The sequence below is a fragment of the Octopus bimaculoides genome, chromosome 21, assembly GCF_046866305.1.
Source record: "Octopus bimaculoides isolate indiv1 chromosome 21, ASM4686630v1, whole genome shotgun sequence".
NCBI lineage: Eukaryota > Metazoa > Mollusca > Cephalopoda > Octopoda > Octopodidae > Octopus > Octopus bimaculoides.
This window is the reverse complement of record NC_142948.1, coordinates 23988059-24012780: the sequence shown is the minus strand read 5'-3', so window position 1 is coordinate 24012780 and position 24722 is coordinate 23988059. Positions and strand designations below refer to the sequence as shown.

At 37.0% G+C, this 24722-nt stretch overlaps 3 protein-coding genes across 6 annotated transcripts in view; 1 reads left to right on the top strand and 2 right to left on the bottom strand.

Moving 5' to 3' along the window:
- The window catches only part of LOC106879070 (uncharacterized), a 16715-nt gene extending 7731 nt beyond the window's left edge, over positions 1 to 8984 (bottom strand). Inside the window, exon 1 of one of the 3 annotated variants that reach the window (XM_089338934.1) lies at positions 8894 to 8984. In XM_089338934.1, the coding sequence (XP_089195060.1) occupies positions 8894 to 8896 (3 nt within the window). In that variant the 5' untranslated portion in view covers positions 8897 to 8984. Of the gene's footprint in view, positions 1 to 6804; positions 6939 to 7402; positions 7473 to 8893 lie in introns of those variants that run through there. The other 2 variants (XM_014928498.3, XM_089338933.1) reach the window with 2 other exon arrangements.
- Positions 8985 to 11113: 2129 nt separating this feature from the next.
- Positions 11114 to 21236, top strand: LOC106879071 (uncharacterized). Its single transcript, XM_014928501.3, has 4 exons — positions 11114 to 11635; positions 15641 to 15738; positions 17337 to 17570; positions 19720 to 21236. The coding sequence occupies exons 1-4, from the start codon at positions 11370 to 11372 to the stop codon at positions 19869 to 19871; spliced, it is 750 nt and encodes a 249-aa protein (XP_014783987.1). The 5' UTR covers positions 11114 to 11369; the 3' UTR covers positions 19872 to 21236.
- A 2232-nt stretch (positions 21237 to 23468) lies between these two features.
- The window catches only part of LOC106879069 (protein odr-4 homolog), a 34307-nt gene continuing 33053 nt past the window's right edge, over positions 23469 to 24722 (bottom strand). For both annotated transcript variants that reach the window (XM_014928496.3, XM_089338932.1), the window contains exon 12: positions 23469 to 23583. In XM_014928496.3, the coding sequence (XP_014783982.1) occupies positions 23516 to 23583 (68 nt within the window). In that variant the 3' untranslated portion in view covers positions 23469 to 23515. The remainder of the gene's footprint in view (positions 23584 to 24722) is intronic.

Sequence of the window (24722 nt, the reverse complement as noted above, 5' to 3'; positions counted from 1 at the left end):
TAGTCTTTCAGTGAAGAGGGATAGCTTCCATGTAGTTGTTCAGTCTGGTAGAAATAACAATCAGATATTTTTAATTTCAACCAACCATTTGGCATGGTTTTCTGTGACTAGATGCCCTTCCTAATGCCAACCACTCTGTAATGATGGGATCACATGTTGTTTAACCAAATACAAATAAATATTAGCATTAGTAGTTCCTTTAATCTGCATTAGAGCGCCAACTCCTTCAGAAGAAATCATTCCCCATACCATGATGCTTCCTCCTCCGAACTTGGCTGATGTCTTCAAGCATTTGGATTTTAGACAATCTCCTGTGAAGCACCTAACATACTGTCAACCATCTGAACCTACTAAATTCAATTTGCTTTCATCACTAAAATGAACTTTTGACCAATTTTCATTCCTGCTGTTCACATGAGTTTCTGCAAATGAAAGTCTTTTCAATTTGTTCTTCTTGCTGATGGTAGGTTTCATTGCCGGGGAACAAATCTTTAATCCAAATTCCTTCAGACAATGAGACACTGTAAAGTGGCTCACTTCCGTACCATTATTTACTTTTATTCTCTTAGAAATTCCAGCTGCAGTCTCAAAGGGATCCTTCAATATGTACTGTTTCATGGCTCAATCATCTCGCATGTTGGTTTTGCATGGTCTACCAGTTGCCTTTTTCACTTCAAAACCTTTAGTTTCTTCACAGAGCTTAAGAACACATGAAACTACATTCTTAGATCTCCTTATGTCTCATGAGAGTCATGCCTGAAACTTTCATCCTGACAATTTTCTTTTCAGAGGTTGGGAGCAACTTTAGCGTGGTGTACCATATTCAGAAGCTAGCACAATACTGAGATGGTAGTAATGTTGAGCCTGCAAATGTAAACAATGTTTGAAATTTCCAGAAATTTCTGAAGGAATCTAATCGTTCTCTTATTTTGCACATGAAACATTTGGACAAAACTAGTGTTAGTGTTATTAACTTTTATTAAGAACATTGTACAAACTTAGATTTTTGCAGAGAATTTAGCAAATGGCTAACCGTATTTACAAATCCAATTATGAATTTGTACATTCACTAGGTTTTCCGACATTTAAAAATATATTAATTGTTCCCTTTTTTTGCTCACTACTGTATACATATATATATATATATATATATATATATGCATACACATACATATATATAACAGGCGTAGCTATGTAATAAGAAGCTTACTTCCAAACAACATGGTTCCAGGTTCAGTCCCACTGTGTGGCACCTTGGACAAGTGTCTTCTGCTATAGCCTTGGGGCAACCAAACCCTTGTGAGTGAATTTGGTAGTCAGAAACTGAAAGGAGCCCATTGCATATGTGTGTGTGTGTGTGTGTGTGTGTGTGTGTGTGTGTGTGTGTGTGTGTGTGTATATGTGTGTGTGTACATGTTTGTGTATCTGTGTTTGTCCCCCTCACCATCGCTTGATGACTGATGTTGGTGTGTTTATGGCCCCATAACTTAGCAGTTCAGCAAATAAAATTTATAGAATAAGTACTCAGCTTACAAACAATAAGTAATGGGGTCGATTTGTTCGACTAAAGGCGGTGCTTTAGCATGGCCATAGTCAGATGAGTGAAAAGATTAAAAGAATATACACATACATATATACACACACACACACACACACAAACATATATATATATATATATATATATATATACACACACACACACATGTATATAATATAAGTAAGATTGAGTTGAATTAGGTACTTAGATTGAGGCACCTCGTTAGGTCAGAATAACACACACACACAACAATATTATGCAAATATTAAACTTGGTACATAAATACCAGCGAAATGATCATGCATTGTATGTAAACAATTAGACCCAGCTGTGTGAGAAAATCCGCTCTTGACCTATTCAGACATGTACATTATATTAAATGTACGATCCTTAATATTTACGAAGGGCAGATTCCCAGGCAGGTGAATATAAATATAAATGAGCAACAGTAGAGCTACAGGTGTCAATCCTTAACGGCCATTTCTAATGACTCCTTTAATTGATTAATGAAAACATTACATCATTGTAAAGAAACCGTTTTCATCAGATAAATTCATGAACTTCAAAATAAAGGACATTCGAAATGATTTAACATAGTTTGAAGTCCATGGAACAAAAACATTTACAGTGATTCTGCTACTATTTCAGTTGTGAGTGGATTTGGTAGTGGACTTTGGTAGTGGGTTTTGGTCAGCCCAGAGTTATAGTTGAAAACACTTGTCCAAGGTAAGTGGGAGTGGGACTGAACTTGAGACCTTATGGTTGGGCAGTAAGCTTCTTAACCACACAGCTATGCTTGTGCCTATTCCAAAGAGAAAGTAGTCTGTGTGTAATACACTGAACCGCAAAAGAAATGCGATTTTTTTCAAATATCATTTTTATATGGTAAATTCTGAAAATTTATTTCAGGGATGTAAGAGTAAAGTGTAAGGTTTATGGCTGAGATCCAAATTGCAGGTAACTTTTCAACTTTCCCTGAAATGAAATGCCAAAATGCAGCTGCATTGAATGCCATGGGTGGCAGTCACAAACAATTGTCATGAAAACCAAAATGCATGCCCATCTCATGGAGGTTATGGGTATAAAAATCAACTTGAACCGCATTCTTGGCATTTGTAATTTGGACACATCAGGTTTGACCCGATTGTCAGCAGCGCAGAGAGAATAAGCTATTGGCCAATTGCAAGCAGGGCAGTATGCTCTGGTTGTTGCAAAAGCTTACAATGTCCATGTCAGCACCATGTATTGTCTACAACAGCAATACAACACCTACAGCACTGCTGACCATGCCCACAGAGAGCGTCCCTGGGTGACCATGCCCAGGTAGGACTGCTTCATCCACCAACAACACTTCTATGATCGCTTCAAACTGGCCAGCATGATAGCTTGCAAGACCATTCGCACTAGACAGTGACCCAACAGCGACGACACGGTACGATGTCAACTGGTCGCTAACAACCTGCGTTGCCGTCGTCCTGCTCAAGGGCCTGTCCTCACTGCCCGCCACCGTCAGGCATGACTACAATGAGCTACACAGCACCAACATTGGTGGCATCAGCAATGGAGGTCGATAGTCTTCTCTGATGAGAGCCGGTACTGCGTTTCCACTTCAGATGGCAGAGTGAGGGTGTGGCGTAGGAGGGCTGAACACTACAGAGACACATGTGTCATGGAGAGAGATGCGTGGGGTGGCCAAAGCATCATGGTTTGAGGTGCTATTGGCCTGAATCAGAGAATTGGGCCCCATGTGTTCCAAAATGTTGGTGCAGGCAGAGGGGATGGCATCACAGCACAGTGCTACATTGACCAGATCCTAAGACCTCACATTGTGCCCTTCTTCACGCGTCACCATAGCCACGTGCTCCAGCAGGACAATGCTCCCTCCCACACAACCAGGGTCACCATGGTTATCCTACATCAGTACAACATCAGAACCATGCCGTGGCCAGCTCTCAGTCCGGATTTGAACCCAATTGAACACCTGTGGGATGGAATCCAGAGACAGCTGAACCAGGTGGTCCCAAAGCCGACAACTCATGAGGAACTGGAGGCAGCTTTCCTCTAGGTGTGGGCACAGGTGCCAACGGTTTTTGTGAACCACCTCATTCACTCCATGTACCAACAGTGTATGGCCATTTTGAACACCCAGGGAAGGTATACACAGTATTGAACATGTCACACCCTACAATCTTGATGTGCTGGATCCACCCACTACCAGAACATATGACAACAACCCATAGACTGTGGTTAAAGTGCATCCAAGAAATTGATTCTATCAGATTTATCAAAGTTTATCTCTGACATAATGAAATTAAAACATATTTCACAGTCACACACATCTCGCATTTCTTTTGCGATTCAGTGTATATCAGAACAGATGGCAGCATGATCATGACAGGGGCACCAGTTAAATTATGAAAATTAGACAAATGGAAACAGTTAGGCAGTGAATATTACATCTTTCTCATCATCATCATTGTCATCATCTCATCATCATTATCACCATCAGCACTATTCTCACAATCACCACTATCACCATTATCATCATTGTAAAGCTGCCAGGGATATGACAATCCATTTATTGTCCCAATGATATGCATCAAATACACTGTGTAGGAAAGGAATCAAGCTGTAGAACCACCAGAAGCACAATGTACAAATGAGATATAGTGATTCCACCGTGTTTTGGCGGGCAGGAACTCAAAATAAGAACTGACTTGGACTGTGACAACTTTTCCAATTCCAACTCATGCCAGTATGGAAAGTGTCCAGAGAATTGATGGTGATAATGATGATAACAATGAACATGATGACAACAATGATGATGGTGATGACAACAATGATGATAATAACAATGGTGTGATGATGGTGATAATGATGACAACAACATTCAAAGATAAGCTAGCAAATATTTGACCAAAGATTCGTTTTTTAGAAATTGTTTAAACCATATGGTAACAATCAGGGCCATTTGGTTAAAAAAAGAAGTTTGTTTCACAACCTTGTGATTCCAGTTGCTATCGTATTAGGGCAAAATGTCTTCTGCAAGAGCTTCTGTTTGATTAAATCTTTCCAAGAGTAATTTGTCTTTCATACAGCAACTGTACTGGATATTTACCACCACCACCCCATCCACTTACCACCATTTACTCTATGCAGTACAGTGTGATTTTTTTTTTATGAGCCCTAGGACCTATACGACTGGTTAGCCAGTTTCTATTGCATTTTATGTAAATGATCAAGATCATAACACTTCTCTTGAACAAGAAGAAGTGGATCTGTTGCAGAGTTCAAAGCCAACATTTATAAAGGGAGGGGAACAAGTCAATTACATTGATTCAAGTACTTGACTGATACTTTATTTTATCGACTCCGAAGGGATGAAAGCCAAAGTTGACCTTGGTGGGATTTCAACTCAGAATATAAAGAGCTGAAAGAAACGCTGTTCAGCACTTTATTCAACACACTGACAATTCTGGCAGCTCCTAACCTTAATCATAATAATAATAATATTAATAATAATAAAGACAGTGAGCTGGCAGAATTGTTAGCATGCTGGGCAAAATGCTTAGTGGCTTTTAACAATAATATCCTTCCTACTGTAGAGACAAGGCCTGAAAGCTTGAGAAAGGTGTCTATTGATCACATTGATTTCAGTGTTCAACTGGTGTTTATTTTATCAACCCTTAAAGAATGAAAGGCAAAAAACAGAGAGAAATAGCACTAAACACTTTGACCAACGTATTAACAATTCTGTCGGCTCACCGCCCTACAGTGTGATTTGGGGACTAAAAAATTGAAGACAGACTGACAAATGACAAAGAGATACTGTACTGCTACCTCAAAATGTCAAACAACAATTAACTTGACTGAGTCAGAAAGTGCTGCTTACTTCCTATTTTAGACTTATTCTTAAGGATATGGCATGAATGGTGCATAACTGGTTTGATATTAATTGTTTGCTATTAATAAACATAGTTTAAATATAGCATTTTATTAATTGCTTACAAAGTATATCGCATATAACTTCTGCACACACTCTTTCCATTATTGTTGCTGTTTATCTCCAGGTCAATCGCGATAAGACTCATAATCAGCATGATCAAGATATAACCGTCTTGTCATTTTAGCCTGCTGTGCATATCTAGGAAGATGTCTAACGAAGGCCCATCCCATTTTGTTTAAGACTGTGGGTGTGTGTGTATGTTTTGGATGTTATTTCAAGCAGATCTAGTAACTATGTAGTGCAGTGGTTCTCAACTGGAGTGCATATTATCCTTGGGTGTCCGTGTGAGATTTTGTTGTTAAAGTGCATCCGCAATAAATTGGTTATACTTTTACAATACATAAAATACTTTAACATTTTTTAAAAATAATTCCTGATAATATTTAATTTATAGTTAAATATATCGGATTTTTAAAATATCAAATGGTTATAGGGATCCAACAGAGTAAAATAGGAATCAGAGGAGTCCATAGGTAAAAAATAGTAGAGAACCACAGGTGTAGAAGATCCCTTGATACCTAGTACAGTACCAAGTACTAAGACAGGGGAGATTTGGCTACTATTACTAGCTGGTCGAACAACCACCTAGATGCTATGCTACAGGTGGATGCTTTTAGCCTAACTATACGATACTATATTTAGTAGTAAAAGAGTTCTCCGTCGTTCGCCTACATGGAAGACTCACAATGCGCACAAAAGTAAAACGAAAGTTTCCAACAAGGAATATTCAAAACACGTAAAGATTACAGTATAATAAATACTTCTGTTTTCCTCGAAATATTCTGAGACGTTAGACACCGTTTTTTCTCAATGCTTTATTTCACTGTTAAAGCCATAAATACTGGATTTATAGTCAAATATGCCTCTAGTAGGGACTGGGTTGACAGTAGCAATGTGTAACCCGAGATGTTTGAAGAGCAGGCCCACAGAAAGTCTTCCCACTACATATTCTCCCTCGATTGTCAATCCTTTGACTAAGCTGTTCCAAAAAGTTCTAGAATTCTTAAAGCACATTAAAAAAAATGTTACATAAACATTAAATACTCCAGAAAGATGGCCATCCTGACAGGTTACTCTAAGATCAAGTCCTGTCAACTTAACGTATCAAGTTATCTACAACTATATAGAGAGTTGTGTGTATATTACTCCCTTGCAACAACAATACTCCAGCATTAAAAAAAAAAAAGAAGCAAAACCCTCCCGTCAGGAACGTTGTCAGTAAAGACAGATGCGGAAATGTTTAACAATCTTGGAGTCTCACCACTGCACTTAGCCTCGCTTTTCTGACCTCTAACTTCGTCCATTTATCATTCCACAGCATTTCAGCTACCTTTAATCCAATATTTCTGTCTATTATAAATAATCCCTTTCTCACGTCTCAGCCATAGCGATTATTCGCGTTTTACACATTATATACACATGGTTAGAGTGAGTAATGTATCAAATAATAACTTTCTATATATACACACACACGCACATGTTTTTACGCGTATGTCAGTGTGGGTCATCATAATCATTGATATAATTTAAGAATTTCTTCGAAATTCTATATTCCTAAACATTAAAAGAATTATTTTGTAAAAGTAATAACATAGGAAAATAAACCAAGATACTGATTTCCTAAGCTATATAAATCATTAAACAATTCACAGAAACATATCGGTCCCAACCCCATGCAATAAAAGAGACGTACATTTTGCGTAAAGTACTTCTAATGTCATTAAATACGATGGAGCCACGAACATCTTTTAATTTTATTTTTGGAATTACTTGTGCTGTAGATACTAAATATATTGTATGAATTATCATTTAATATATAGAAAAAATATTTAAAGTTAAAATAGTCGTTTTATAATTACCTTGTCTGCCATAGCAATTTAACAACTCTTGCGAAACGGCGACTTACTGCTTGCAACAAAAAGTTGCAATGGATTGATGCCAAAGTTATTTTTGCTTATGAATTCTTTCTCTATTATTCATTTATTTATTTATTAGTCGTCTCATACTCATCTAACTTAGGTAAATATATCATATTGAAAGAGAGAGAGAGAGAGACAAAGAGAAAAAAATGTATCTTTTAAAATTAAAACCAAAACTTTTATCAATAATTCTGTAAATTCTTGAAAAGTTTTCTTTCATAACCTTTATTTCAATTTAATATTCGCGTCATTACGTGAATAAACGGCAACACATATAGAACTAAAATTATATACAGGTAACAAATCACACACGGATACATAAACGTGTATGATTTGTAATATATAAAGGCATTGAAAAATTGCAGAGGAATTATAAAGGTTTAGCACTGGTTGCAGATGCATTAAATATTTTGCAATAACAAAGTAAACCCCTTTTTTATACATATTTTTTCGCCCTGATTCCTATTTTCGGTAGGAAAACAATTTTTGTAAAACTAGATCTCAGTAACATAGCTAGAACTTGGGCGGTAACAGCTGGAACTTGGGCACACTAGGCAGTTGCCCACGGCCCCGTAGATCTAGGACCAACTCTAATTTATGTATACTGTGCGTGATATCGACAAATATTATAGAGCCCAGTGCATTAATTTGCCCAAGGGCCTATAAGGCTACTGGGTGGTACCATAGCCAGTGAGATTGTTCTCATAATTCTTTGTCAATCATAACTGAGTAGATCTACAATCAAATGTTTCCAACTATGACCATCATGTCTGTCGCACGGACATTGTGTATCTTGCTTCGAGACAAATGATCTTTTACCCATCTTGTTTATGATATATTTTTAATAATTTTTTTCTTTTAGCTTTGAAAAAAAAAAAAAAAAGAATTACATTATCCAGAGCAACATTTCCGTTTTTAAGAATGTAAGAGCGTAATCTGAGGGAAGTTTGACTGCTGTTTCTAGCAGCCACATAGAAGCGCCCTCCGTCGTTTGTGGATAAGGGTCCCAGTGATAATAGCAGTGCTGCTGCTACCGCTAAAACCCGACTAACCAGCCACAGTGCGGCAATTGTTTTGCCTTACTTTGAGTCTTCAATTCTTGTCTTTTGAATATTTTAGACCTGGCAGAGTTCATCCCTCTCCGATTTCTTTCAAGGGAGAGAGAGAGAGAGAGAGAGAGAGAGAGAGAATGTATGTGATTAGGTGTTTGTGTGGTAGAGAGAGAAGAATCGATCCCACGACAGGACTGGGACATTATTTATCAATCTCCAAAGAATGAAAGACAAAGCTGACCGCGGCGGGATTTGAATTCTGAGCTCAGAGAGCCGGAACAATTACTGCGAAGCAATCTATCCAATGCCCTGACTACCAGTTGACCGTCAATAACAACTATTAAGAAAGACACAAAAAGTCAGAGCTACACACACTCACCATCGCAACCGAAATTATTGATATTCAACAAATTCTTCAGGATTTTGTTGTACCTTAAGACGGTCATTCCGCCAATAAAAACACCCATACTGGTTATAAATCAACTGTTAACTAACCAATTAACTAATCGATTGCTTGAGTCATTTTATCAATCAATCATTTAGTCGGTTTGGGAGTCTTCTTGTAACCATGCGCCCTCGTTGCTCCAGATCTGTCGCAATGTCTTCTAGAATTACTATTAATAAAAACATTTTAAAACTATTTAAGTACTTATTAATGTAATAACTTTTTTGGGTGGACGTTGGAATTAGACACTGAGGGGAAATGGCTGTAACTTTTTTATTTTTTAATTTTGACGATTTTCGTTTTCGATAATGTGTTCTATATGTCACGGTCATGCGATTCCCCCTTTAAAAATCTTTGGACCCCCCACCCCACCCGGGCGATTTTCATTTTTGACATTGTGTTCTACATGTCCAGGTCGTACGAATAGCCTTCTCGCAACTTAGATGTGAAAATGAACGGCTTACATTTATATTGAAACAGAAAAAGGATCATATGTGGAGTCCCCACCATGAAACTTGATATGCTAGAAATAACAGCTAAACGCGGACAATCCAAATCTTGCATTGGTCCAGATGGACTATATGTAAATAAATATGAAGGAAAAAATGCACTTTGGCAAACGGGGTTAGGGTTAGGTTTTCAGTTAGGGTAAACCTAACCCTAACCCTAACCAGATTTGGCTGTTATTTCTAGCATGTAAATAGCCTGCTTGGTGAGGGGGGGGGGAATTGAAAATTTTCAAACAATTTTTTTTCAGAATCGGAATCTCCATAGCCTAAAAAAAAATAATAAATAAGGGGGGGAAAGGTTCAGATTACATATAGTCCATCTGGACCTGCAGGTTAGGGTTAGGGTTAGGTTTACCCTAACCCTAACTCAAAACCTAACCCTAACCCCGTTTGCCAAAGCGAATTTTTTCCTTCATATTTATTTACATATAGTCCATCTGGACCAATGCAAGATTTGGAGTGTCCGCGTTTAGCTGTTATTTCTAGCATATCAAGTTTCGTGGTGGGGACTCCACATATGATCTTTTTTCTGTTTCAATATAAATGTAAGCCGTTCATTTTCACATCTAAGTTGCGAGAAGGCTATTCGTTCGACCTGGACATGTAGAACACAATGTCAAAAATGAAAATCGTCAGGAAAAGAAAAAAAAAAAAAATCACCCCCACCCCATGTGTGTGTGTGGGAGGTGGGGGGTCCAAAATTTTTTAAAGGGGGAATCGCATGACCGTGACATATAGAACACATTATCGAAAACGAAAATCGTCAAAATTAAAAAATTAAAAAGTTACACCCATTTCCCCTCAGTGTCAAATTCCAATGTCCACCCTTTTTGTTGTTGCACACTTAAGTACTGTATATAATCAATTTATCATCATCATCATAGGTTTCAAATTTTGGTACAAGGACAGCAATTTCGAAGCGGGGATAAGTCGATTCTTACTTATTTTATCGACCCCGAAGGGGATGAAAGGCAAAGTCGACATCGGCGGAATTTGAGCTCAGGCCGTAAATACGGATGAAATACCACTAAGCATGTTGCCCGGCGTGCTGACGATTCTGCTAGCTCGCTGCCTTATTATTTTTACGATTATTATTATTATTAGCAACAATTGTTAAACACTATGGATCTATTCAATTTGACGGCCAGATTTTTTAATTAATTTCTTTCTTAACTATTGCCTTGTCCTAAGTAAAAACTGAAATTAAAATAGAAATTAAAATAAAACCAGTCGGTTACATCTCATCCTAAGCGGCCGAAAGGTCTTCTTGGCACCTAATTTCACAATTAAACCAAATAGTTTAAGTTACACTACTATATTTATTCATAGCACATTGTGTTCGTACTCAAATAATTAAAGATACGGCGATCTTAGGTTATATCGAAGTTTAGCCGAATATACAAATGATATGATCAAGAATTAATAGCTTTCCAAGTTTGTGTGTGTATTCAGTCGAAACACATTTTAAATTCTCTATGTGTAAACATTGTTTACATATAAACATGTAATTTTCGTTTAAACATCTATTAATCTCAAAAATATTGAATAATTTTGCTCTCATAAATCAAACTGCAAACCGGGTACCAACTTAACAGACAATGCGAAAACACGTATTAGTTCTACAGAAATGCCGAAACGAATTTTTGAGAAAACGAAACTATAAATGAAATCATACAAAATTTTAAGGAACGAATGAAACGAGGCAGTTTACATCGCCACCACTGCTGTATATAATATTTTATCGTACTATATAATTTTTATTTGTCATTAGTTTGCGAAAAAATTATTAGTAGAAAAAAACTTATATATCTGTTTTTAAGAATTAGTAATTTCTTTCCGGAAGTTATATCGTTAGTTTTAAGACTTATTCCCCGAATGTGTGATGTTACAGCTGTGACAGAATGGGTGAGGAGAAAACGCCAAAACAACAAATGTTAATGACAACATTGGAAAGTTTGGGTAACCATCTCCATTCACAGATCACGACCAGGTTCCCTCAGTTGACTTATAGTCTAGTTTCTAAAATCACTGGAATTCTGTTGGAATGTGGAGAAAAAGAGGTTTTAGCGATGTTACAAAATGGACCAAAATTACAGATGCGGATATCACAGGTGCTAAGAACCCTTTATACAGATCAACCCTCTCACAGTCAAATCACGTCGCCACAGTTAGTATTTTACTCTTAATCTTGTTGAAACATTAATATTATAATAACCAGTGGTTGTTTGTTGTTGTTTTCTTTCTTTTTATTTTTTCCAAATTTACGTTTTGAGTTCAAATCCTGTCGAAGTCGACTTCATCCTTTCGGGACCCATAAATGAAATACTGTTAGAGTACCGGGATCAATTCCTCCCCCTACCCCAGACTAAAACTGCTAGCCTTCTATCAAAATTTGAAACCACCAAATGCTTTGTTTTCCATCCTTTTGGGGTTGATGAAACAAGTTCTATTTAAGCACTGAGATCGATGCAATCGATTACCCTCTTTGCGCAAAATTTCAGGCCTTGTGCCTAAATTAGAAAGAATTATTATTAGTGTTCTTTTTTTCTAGTTTAGGGGCGATGGGTTTATTCCGTTCCGAGTTCAATTTCTGTGGCAGTCAACTCAACCAATACTAGTTTTATTGACTCCGATATAATAATATCGGAGTCAATAAAACTAGTATTAGGATCGACAGAATCAACCAGCCCCATTCTTTCAAAATTACTGACCTTGCGCCTAAATTAGAAATCTTTATTAGTGTTGTATATTCTATAATTATTAGCTGTTAGGGATTCCTTACTCCTTTAGTTTGAAGGTGACAGATTTGTTATGGTTCGTTAGTTCAAATTTCACCAGTCAACTTTCAATTTAAGTACTGGTGGCCGTGTAAATTTTTAACATGTATCTATGTTAGAAATGATTAATTTAAATTGGTGTATGGTTGACTTTGTTTTTCGTCCTCTCTTTTTTATTGTTAGAACAAGTATTGTCCAGACCATATCTTATGGTGCTCGCGACTGAGGACGAGCCAAATAACTCGAAACTGAGTCAGTCTCGCGATCCTGTTATCTGCTAAAGGGTGCTAGGGGTTCGCTCCTCCTGCTATCAATATATTGTATATAAAGCGTGCAGAGTGTTGCACCGATAACCAGCTGGCGGAGAATCTGTCTGGGGTTAAACTAGTAGTAACATTCAATAGTCACCTTGATGTGGCGACTGACTTTACTGTTTAGTATACGTTACAAATCTATCTCTTCTTGAGATTTTACAACTAGCTATTTTGCTTTATATATATATATATGGAAACTGGACTTGATCCAGCAGTGCTCTTAAAGTCACTCATCTGGTGACCTACGGGTATACAGCTACCGCTGGATCATATTTATATATATGATATTTCTATAATAGTATAATATGGAAAATTCAACAACAGCTGTTACCAATAAACAGAAACAATTGCTGTGATTTGTGATTAAAGCCTGTTCATTCCACCTTGTTTTGAGCCTGAAGAATCGCCTATACTGCCAAGCGCTTCTTAGGTGCGAACCCAGACCATAACTTATAACTTCTTAAAAAATATATTTCTGTTCTAATGCCTCAGAGTGTGCTTCTTTTTCGGATATATGAACTACTTACGATATATGTGTGTGTGTGTTTTCTTTGAGATTTGTTTAAGTTCTTCTTGGAGTTCAAGTCGGCCGTTAACTAAGTTCCAAAACTTTTTAAGACAGTTCTTGGAGTTTGTAAGTATGTAGTTCAGTTAGTGTGTGCATAGATGTGGGTGTGTTCACTTCTATTTATGTTCTATGTGAGTCTGTCTCTTTAATACCTAGTTTGTACGTGTTTGTACATTACTTTTTATGTATGTCTTTGTGGAGGCATTCAAACAAATGGGTGTGCATTTATTCATTTAAGGAATCTTAGATGGAGTCTTTGGAATGTCTTAAAATTTTTTCTGTGTTGCTAATACAGTGGTTCTCAACCATTCTTTGCCTATGGACGCCTTTGGTTCCTATTTTTCTCTACTGGACCTCTTTAGCCATTTGTTGTACATATATATAAAAAAAAAAAACCTACTGTATTTTTGTAATTAAATATTACTAGGAATTGTATAAAAAATTTTTTTAATAGTTTGTGTATTATAGAAGTATAAGCAATTTATTGCACATAAATTTTAATAAGAAAATCTTATATGAGCCCCCAAGGGCCATGTGGACTCTGGTTTAGAATCCCTGTGCTTATAGATTGGATTTGGAGGATGTGTCATAATCTTTTGCTCTTAGAAAATCCTAGCAAATCTATATTTTCAAGTGTGTATGGATGTATCATGATGATGACGATGAAATATGCTACCTTTGTTTCGATTAATTTTGAAAACAATGAAAAAATTAATAAAATAACTGTTATTATTTAGCTAATGTAGGGTGGCAAGCTGATGGAATCGTTAGCACACTGGGGGAAACACTTAGCAGCATTTTGTTTGTCCTTATGTTCTGAGTTCAAATTCCGCTGGGGTTGACTTTGCCTTTCACTCTTTCAGGGTTGATAAAATAAGTACCAGTTGAACACTGGGGTCGTTGTAATTAACTATTCCCCTCCCCAAATTTCAGGACTTGTCCCTATAGTAGAAAAGATTATTAAGCTAGTGCAAGGCAGCAAGCTGGCAGAACCATTAGTATGCTGGGGAAAATGCTTTGTGGCATTTCGTATGTCCTTATGTTCTGAGTTCAAATTCTGCCAAGGTCGATTTTTTCCCTTTCATCTTTTTGGAGTCAATAAAATAAATACCAGTTGAATGCTGGTGTCAATGTAATTGACTTACTCCCTATCCCGAAACTGCTGGCCTTGTGCCAACATTTGAAATCATTATTAAGCCAGTGTTTGTACCATAAATTAACATGAAATTTTGATGGAAGAAGGTTTTAAAACAAAAGGTTTGTATCATTGAACTGAGAGTAGTCTCAGATGGGATTAGTGTCAAAAGGATTAAATCTCCTTTTGTAAATTCTCCTCCATCTGTTGATTGGAACTATTTAATCTCAGGTCAGCCTTGTTCCATTAGACCTACGGTTAAAAGTGTTCGAGCTGTGACCATCCAGACTTTTATATATCTAAGACTACATTATCCAATGTCCTTTTTTTTTTGAAAGATAGTAGGGTGTGGTTTTGAGAATTTGACTGCTTGTTCTAGCAAATTGAAAGACCACATAGAGGCTTCCAGTAGCTTATTTTGGTCGGCTACTTTGAATCACTGCAAAAGTAATCTTCAAATCTTTACTTATTTTCTTTTGTCTCCACCTACTTTCTGTCTCTCTCTCTCGGTGTGTGTGTGTGTGTGTGTGTGTGCGCGTGCGCTCTAGATCAGAGATGTGAAGATTGTTATTGTTTAACTCCGGGCCATCCTTTGTCCAAGACCCCTATGGTTAAAGGTGTTCCGGCTAAGACCATTCTGTCTCTTGTTTTCCAGACATTGTGTATCTAAGACTACATTATCCACTGTGTCCTTTATTTCAGTGGTAGTGTCTGATTCGTGAGGGTACACAGCCTAGTAGTTAGGGAATTGAACTGACAATCACATGGTCATGGGTTCAATTCCCAGACTGGGAAGTGCATTGTGTTCTTGAATGAAACACTTCATTTCACATTGCTCTGCAGTCACTTCTACATCCAGCATGTGACACACCATGCACCCATTCAGGCAATGTCGATTTGATGGAGAGAGAGTGAACTAATGTACAACGCAAACATTTGATTACTGTAAACAAATCATTTGTGTAGGTTCTTCAGCAAAAAATTGCTGAACCCTCTTTGTCAGACCTGAGAGGCTACCATACCAGTGTCTGATTTTATGGGCGATTTGGTTGTTATTTCTAGAAGGTAGTGGAGGTTGGATCAGTAAATCTTTTATTTGAAATCTTTGAAATGACTGAGCAAGTAAAAAAACTAGTTGTCTTCAAAATAAAAGACAAACATCATAGGAGTGTTTGGTATGGAATTTGGATGGATAGAGAGAGAGAGAGAGAAAGAGAGAGAGAGAGAGAGAGAGAGATGAGAGCAAGAGGGACATAGAGAGAACAGGAGAAAGAGTTGATATGTTGGTAGTGTAGGGGATATTTCAAAGGTAACACTTTCCAAAAGTAAGATTGTTGCTATTTTACAAATTTGTTATTTTATTTTTTTCTATATTCAGACCCATTGATAACTCTGTTGAATGGACAGATGAAGATTCTGAGAAACTCTTTGATAAAGTAGCTACAATTGAGCCTGTACATTGTGCGAAAATAACAGGTTTGTACAAATATTTTGATAACAAACATCAAATTCATAAGGTGCTTTGTTAAATAAATCAGATGTATTGGCTGCTTCAGTATATACATCAAAGCTATAGGCTGCACTATGTTATGTGGCAGTCTGTATAACTTTGTTATATAGACTGCCTCATAATATGCAAAGTGCTTTATCGCATACATTAAAACATTGGTTCCTAATCTTTTAATCCCTGCAATATTTCATGCTGGTACCATGTAATAAGCACTCGTGGCAGTGCCATGTAAGTGTTCATGTTGGTTGCACATTAAAAGCACCCAGTACATTCTGTAAAGTGGTTGGTGTTAATAAGGGCATCCAGCCGTAGAAATCAGGCCAAATCAGACTGGAATTGGTGCAGCTTCCCACCACTGGTCAAACCATCCAATCCATGCCAGCATGGAAAATGGACAGTAAAAGAGGAGGAGAATTAACCAAAATAAATGAGATATTATCTGTTCTACCCTGCACACTATAATTTCTCCCAAAACCTCACCTAAATTCATCACTCTCTCTTATAGTGATGTAGGCTCTTTCATTTTGTGCATTACAAGTTAAACTCTTTAGTGATAGTGGCACTAAAAACAAACAAAACACCACCCATTATACTCTGTAATATAATTGGTGAATCAAGCAGATACAAGCAGGGTTTGAGAGTATCTTTTAGTTTTGCCAAGGGTAAGATAATTTCTCTAGTATTATGCCACGAACAAATTGCACCCAGTACATAATAGAGTGGTTGGTGTAAGATCATAGAAACCAAGGCAAAATTGAGGCACTGAAGTAAGTTGTGATAATCTGACTCATCCAACCCATGTCAGCATAGGAAAATTAACATAAAATAACGATTACATTAATACTGTGTCATTATCTCTTATGCATATGGCTTATTGTTTGATATATTCCTGCATATTTTACAGCTTTTCAAATATTCAAAATAAGCAAAAGATTTCTTGTTCTCGTGACTTAACTATGGTCTATCCATAGCACTTACTCAGCATTACCTGACACCTTTGGGTCTTACTGACACCAATACCTTTCATAACCTATATATATATATATATATATATATATATATATATATATATATATATATGCAACAGGCTACTTTCAGTTTCCATTTACGAAATCCATTCACAAGGCTTTGGTTTGCCTGAGACACTTGCCTAAGGTGCCACACAGTGGGACTGAACCTGGAACCATATGGTTGGGAAACAAGTTTCTTACCACACAGCCACGCCTGCACCTATATATATGTGTGTGTGTGTGTGTGTGTACACACACACATACTCATACATAATTGCATATATAAATACACGTGCACACATACACACATATATTACACACGCTTGGTACCACATAAAATGCACCTAGTACACTCTGTACATCCAGCTGTAGACACCAAGTGAAAATGGAACCTTGTGTGGTCCCAGGCCTTGTCAGTTCCTGTCAAGTTGTCTATCCCATGCCATGTTAAATGTTGATGATGATATACACACACACATGTATACGTGTATATATATATATATATATATATATATATATATACATACCTACATAGATTGCTTTTGTCTTTCTAGGAATGCTGTTAGAAGGAGATAAGAATTTTCTAAGACAATCTCTAATTAATGAAGATCTTTTAAAATCTGCCATCTGTAAAGCTCGACTGACCTACCTTCAGTCAATTGGTCTCATATCATCTTCTGCTTGTGATACAGAAATAAAAGAAGAAAACAGTTTGGATAACAAAGGAGATGTTATCTACTCACAAGTCATTATGTGGTTTTCTCCAAAATTAGCCGAAAAAATTACTGGTATGTATCAGTTCAGATAGTTATATATAGTCTTTATTGAATATTAGTTTTGTATATTCAAAAATTATTTGTCAACATACACACACTATTACAGTGTCATATTAATCACATACAAAACCAACAAATATAAATATACTACCAAGCCAAGGTGTAACAATTCTTGCCTGTAGATTACAGTGACATGAAACTTGATTTGTTATATAAACATTTGTTGTTGTTGGCACTTCGGTCGCTTACAACATCGAGGGTTCCAGTTGATCCGATCAACAGAACAGCCTGCTCGTGAAATTAACGTGCATGTGGCTGAGCACTCCACAGACATGTGTACCCTTAACGTAGTTCTCGGGGATATTCAGCGTGACACAGTGTGACAAGGCTGACCCTTTGAATTACAGGCACAACAGAAACAGGAAGTAAGAGTCAGAGAAAGTTGTGGTGGAAGAGTACAGCAGGGTTCGCCACCATCCCCTGTCAGAGCCTCGTGGAGCTTTAGGTGTTTTTCGCTCAATAAACACTCACAACTCCCGGTCTGGGAATCGAAACCGCGATCCTATGACCGCGAGTCTGCTGCCCTAACCACTGGGCCATTGCGCCTCCACTATATAAACATAGTTTTGTTACATTATACATATATATATATATATATATATATATATATATATTATTATAAAATCTGTTAATTAATCATATATTAATTAATATCGATTAATTATCAAGAGGCCAGCACATCTAAAGAATCAAAGGGATTCAGAAATATTATCTGCAATCTCAGGGGATTAAGGTACAACTCTGTATACGATCCTGATGATTGCGGTTACATTACAAATCAGGCTGAAGAGGAATAGACAAATGGTAAGAATTTGTTAAATCCGAAACCGGTCCCTGTTTGAGAGTGACTTTTTAGGTGATTTTAAATGTCTTGCCCGCTCACGTTTTTGGTATGCTGCTATATTTCATGTTGAGAACAATTTAGGTCTTAATAGACACAAGATGTGATCTATTTCTAGCGCATTAATTGTCCACATTAGTGGTCAACGTTATTTTTTAAAATGTACTTTAATCCCCTGAGATTGCAGATAATATTTCTGAATCCCTTTGATTCTTTAGATGTGCTGGCCTCCTGATAACTAATTGATATTAATTAATATATGATTAATTAACAGATTTTATAATAATATTTTACCCATTACCCATGTTCTCATACTGAATATATTCGACGCAGTAAATATTCTCTGCAGATATATTCCTGGAATTAGCGCGCCAAAACGAAGACTTTTGAATTTTACCATTAAGCTGTAATTAGCAGAACCATATGCACGCGCACCCATGGCGGTGGACAACTCTGTATATGATTCTGATGATTGCGGTTACATTACAAATCAGGCTGAAGAGGAATAGACAAATGGTAAGAATTTGTTAAATCCGAAACCGGTCCCTGTTTGAGAGTGACTTTTTAAGTGGTTTTAAATGTCTTGCCCGCTCACATTTTTGGTATGCTGCTATATTTCATGTTGAGAACAATTTAGGTCTTAATAGACACAAGATGTGATCTATTTCTAATGCATTAATTGTCCACGTTAGTGGTCGACGTTATATATATATATATATATATATATATATATACACATACAAGTAAGTTACCTATCACATGATGGGTAACTTTGGAAGTATACTTTTTCCACCATGGGTAATATCAGGAAATAAGGCATACATACAATAATTATAATTTCACTTTTATCAAATTTCTTGGTGCTTATACAAAACAATAAAATGAATACTAATTTTCAAGAGAAAAAAATTTACCTTAAAATAAAATTAGATGAAACAAATATCTTATTTGTACATTCGTAATAAATATGTCATTATTTTTACTGGTCCTTAATCTGGATGCTGTATGGGAGGGAGAAAAATTATACTTCATTGAATCAAATTCACGATGTACACTACACTACTTAGACCTTCTTTTCAAACACAACCAAAAGCTCCACAGCAACTACCTTCCTGTTGTTCCTCCCAAGTAAACAATTTTAGGGCTGCAAACATCAATGTTGGCACAATAAAGGGGATATTTGTTGAGATTGTTGAAATGATGGAGTGTCATCATGTTGATGTGTGTGGTTTACTTATTTTTAGTCTTTCTATATTTTAGGTATGCTGTTGGAGATGCCTTCTGAAGAACTGTCACTGACAGTCAACAATCTCAAAGTATTGAAGAACAGAGCTGAAGAAGCATATGTGGCATTGAAAAATAGTGGTTATTTACCTATGTATGATAGTTCCTTGGAAGATTCAGTTGAATAATAATAATCTCTTCTGCTATAGGCACAAGGCTTGAAACTTAGGGAGAGGAGAGTAGTTGATAACATCAACCCCAGTACTTCACTAGTACTTATTTTATCAACTCCAAAAGGATGAAAGCCAAAGTTGGCCTCGGTGGTATTTGAATACAGAATGTAAAAAGCTGGAATAATAATAGTAATAATTATTATTATTGAATCAACAGTGTAGTGTGAGTAGGACCAGAGAGGCAGTTGCCTTGGACACAAGATTCTAAGCAGTGCCAAATTTTAAAAGAAGAAAAAGGTAGTAGAAATGATAATTTCAAATTTTAGCACAAGGCAAGCAAGTTTGACCCCCAGTACTTGGCCAGTACTCATTTTATTGATCCCAAAAGTATGAAAGGCCAAATTGACCTTGGCGGAATTTGAACTCAGAACGTAAAGCATGCTAACGACTCTGCCAGCTTGCCACCTTAAATGTAGTTGTAATAATTAAAATAATTAAATGTAGTTGTAATAATTAAAAAAAATAGCACACACTTCCATCTCACACGGGAAATATTTGCTTTGGTACAGGTGCTGGCAACCTACACTAAACCATTCTATCAAATCTCTAATTATTGTGCTAAACTTCAAGACTGATATGCTAACATTAATTAACCTGTCAACATACCTTAATGGTTGAAGTTGTAATTTAATGAATCTCAGCAGTTCCTTTAAAAATCTCTTATTTTTTAAAGCTGCTAAATCAAATAACAGCTCTAAGCATTTAGAATTATTGTAAAGATCCATTATTTATGTGAAATAATAGCTCATTTGTCCTCCAAAAACCTCATTGATCTAGATATTGTTTTTTTTTAAGAAATCTCAAGACATCGAATATTTGTAAGATGAACAGAAATATTATGATTGGTATGGAACTGCCTGCAAGAGGTTAATGGATTCCACAGACATGAAATGAATGAGTTTATATACAATGAATATATATATATATATGAATTTTATTGACGACTTTGCAGCTACGTACCACCCACAAGTTTCCTTGAGATCTGTGATTTATTTATTTTTAAATTTGAATTGTCCTCTTCCTAATGAATGGTAATTCCTTCTCAGACAACAAAAGACATTTTTGAAGGTTAAATTTTGAAATTAATTTGACAGTTATCATAAGAGAGAAAAAGAAAGAAACAGACAGACAGATATGGGGAGAGGGAGAGGAAGTGGAGACAGAGAAGGAGACAGATGGAGGGGGAGACTGACCACAGATTATTCTGCCTTGTTTAGTAATTAGCACTGTTTGTGCTAATTAACAAGACAGCATTATATTTTCACACTATTCTATTTTATTTTATTGTGAATATGTAAATAAAATCTAAACATCAAACTATTCAGTATTTGCTTATGCAATTAATTTTTTGGAGAGAGAGAGAGAGAGATTACAGGTAACTTTCAAGACTGCTGCCACACATGAGAATTAATTCAGAAGACAAAGAAAATACACACATAAATCATCATCATCATCATCATCATCGTTTAACGTCCGCTTTCCATGCTAGCATGGGTTGGACGATTTGACTGAGGACTGGTGAACCAGATGGCTACACCAGGCTCCAATCTGATTTGGCAGAGTTTCTACAGCTGGATGCCCTTCCTAACGCCAACCACTCCGAGAGTGTAGTGGGTGTTTTTACGTACCCACCGGCACGAGGGCCAGTCAGGCGGTACTGGCAACGGCCACGCTCGAAATGGTGTATTTTACGTGCCACCTGCACAGGAGCCAGTCCATCGGCACCGGCAACGATCTCGCTCGAATGTCTTTACACGAAATGTAAGGGGTAATTTTGGGTGAATATAAACATGTTGTTATTTAGCCTCAGCTCAGCCTTGATCAACCAACATATGATCAAATGTATCTCAGCCATGACCATCCCATTTTTTACTAATGTGCAGGGAATCCAGAACCACATTACTCAATATATCCTTTTCTAAGATTGTGATGGGGGAGTAAGCTGAAGGGGGTTTGTCTGCTATTTCTAGCAGGTCAAGCAACCACATAGCTGCTCAAGGTATCTTTTTATCTTTTATGTTTTACCCATTTCAGTCATTTGCTGGGCACTGCCTTGAAGGATTTTAGTCAAACAAATCAATCCCAGGACTTTACTTTTTTTTTAGCTTGGTACTTAGTCTGTTGGTCTCTTTTGCTGAGCTGCAAAACACAGTCACAAAGACACACTTACATATATATATATATATATATACTCTTTTACTTGTTTCAGTCATTTGACTGTGGCCATGCTGGAGCACTGCCTTTAGTCAAGCAAATCGACCCCAGGACTTATTCTTTGTAAGCTCAGTACTTATTCTATTGGTCTCTTTTGCCCCGAACTGCTAAGTTACGGGGACGTAAACACACAAGCATCGGTTGTCAAGCGATGTTGGGGGGACAAACACAAATACACACACACATACATATATATATATATAACGGGCTTCTTTCAGTTTCCATCTACCAAATCCACTCACAAGGCTTTGGTCGGCCCGAGGCTATAGTAGAAGACACTTGCCCAAGGTGCCACGTAGTGGGAATGAACCCGGAACCATGTAGTTGGTAAGCAAGCTACTTACCACACAATCACTCCTACGCCTATATATGATGGGCTTCTTTCAGTTTCCATCTACAAAATCAACTCATAAGGTTTTGGTCAAACTGAAACTATAGCAGAAGACACTTGTCCAAGGTGCCAAGCAGTGGGAATGAACCCAGAACCATGTAGTTGGGAAGCAATCTTCTTACCACATAGCCACTCTTGCAAATAATCATGAAATTTAATTTTGCAGTGAAAAGGTTAAGTAAGAAAAACATATTGGTCAGTGTTGTTTTGGGTGCAGTATTTGACAAAGAGAAAGTGGTTATGGTCAAAATATGTTTGGTTGTGGTCATTGCCAGATCAAAGATGACCTGAGGCTAAACAACAACTATTAACTTAGACATGGCTGTTCTTAAGATTGTTTCACATGTAAATAGCAGCAGGTTCAAAACCCCTGCTTAATACCTTAGGAATATGTCTTCTAACATAGCCTCCAGTCAACCAAAGCCTTGTTACAAATTTCCCTGATGGAAACTGTGCAGAATATCCGTCATAAGAATGGTTCCTGTTCTTAGGGAGTAGATTTAATCTACGGCTTGGTTTAATAATCCCTTCTACTATATGCATGAGGTCTGCAAATCTGGGGGAAGGGAGCTAGTTGATTACATTGACCCCATCACTTAACTGGCATTATTTTACTGACCCCAAAAAGATGAAAGGCAAAGTCAACCTTTGTGGGATTTGAACCCAGAATATAAAGACAGAAAAAATGCCACTAAGCATTTATTCCAGTGTGCTAGCAATTCTGCTAGCTCACCACCTTTGGCTTGGTTTAATAATGGTACCACATGGCTCTTAGTACTTTTAGAAGAATGTGCTTGGTTGCAAGGGCTCAGAAAGGGACCAGGTTTCCAGATATCTTCTTCCCACCAGTCACTGAGGCCCTGTGGGGAAAAAATGTGGGGGGAGGGGCACTGCCTTTCTTCCTCTGACAAAGCCATTAACAAACAAACAACAAAAGAACTGAAAGCTTCTTTTGATAAAATTACATAAATTTTATTGTAGTAAATAACTGATGTTATACTTTGTCATAGAAGAAGAAGCTGATGCTGGCCGTCGCTGCAACAATAGCTGCAACTACTGCACCTGAAATATAATGTAAAAACATGAAATCATTTTCATAAGAATTTAGAAATTTTGAGGACATGAAATTATTCTTCTTTCAAAATGGTGAATCTCAAAGCAAATAAAGATATAGATTAACAATCAACAAGTCCCTTAACCCCTTGGGGGTCGTTAGGGCACTGCAGTCATGCAGCATATCTAGGGTGAGAAAGCCTAGCTGAGCCCATCCCTCTCCAGGCTAAACTCTACAGCTGAGTGGACTGGAGCAACATAAAATGAAGTGCTTGCTCAAGAACATAACACACAGCCCAGTCCAGGGATCGAAACCACAATCTTATGGTCATGAATCCAACACCCTAACCACTAAGTGATGCACCCCCACAAAGATATAACAGCATATATATATATTGGGTTAAAAAACCCTTTTGGATAGAAAATTCAAAGGCTACTCGTGGGACTTAAATGTCTTCGGTAAACATGACAGATGTTCTACCATTGGACCAAACTAATCCTTTAGATTTCTTTATCCATTTTAGATACTTTGTTCTTATCAGTGAGAATTGTATACACTTATAGGTGTAGGCATGGCTCAGTGGTAAGAAGCTTGCTTCCCAACTACATGGTTCCAGGTTCAGTCCTACTGTATGGCACCTCAGGCAAGTGTCATCTACTAAGACTTGGGTCACTCAAAACCTTGTGAATAGATTTGGTAGATGGAAATTGAAAGAAGTCACTCGTATATATATGTGTGTCAAGTACTGAGGTCAATTCATTGAGCTAAAAATTCTTCAAGGTAGTGTCCCAGCAAGGCCGCGGTCTAATGGTTGAAACAAGTAGAAGATAAAAGACTATCACTTATAGCTTTATCTGTTTTGAGATTCAATTCCCCACAAAAATGTATTATTATTAGAACACATTGTAAAACAGAGGTTCTCAAACAGGGGATAAATTTTAAATATCCAGGGGAAAAAATTTGCTGACTCTCAATTTCTATGCTTATTTTTAACTGTAATTTATAAAAAAAATCTCCAGTGATAGAGAAAGTTTGACACAGGCCAATTTAGTGAAGAAAACACAAAAACAATACTTCGGACATATCAGCCTCGCTAATTTAGTAGTCTAATTCAAAAGATTGCAGTGTTTGGCTCTGGTCACATCTA

Excerpts from the sequence above, each read along its gene's own strand:
- LOC106879071 (XM_014928501.3), top strand. The coding sequence starts at position 11,370 with ATGGGTGAGGAGAAAACGCCAAAACAACAAATGTTAATGACAACATTG. Across the intron at positions 11,636-15,640 it reads AGTCAAATCACGTCGCCACA|ACCCATTGATAACTCTGTTG; the intron begins GTTAGTATTTTA and ends TTCTATATTCAG. Across the intron at positions 15,739-17,336 it reads ACATTGTGCGAAAATAACAG|GAATGCTGTTAGAAGGAGAT; the intron begins GTTTGTACAAAT and ends TTGTCTTTCTAG.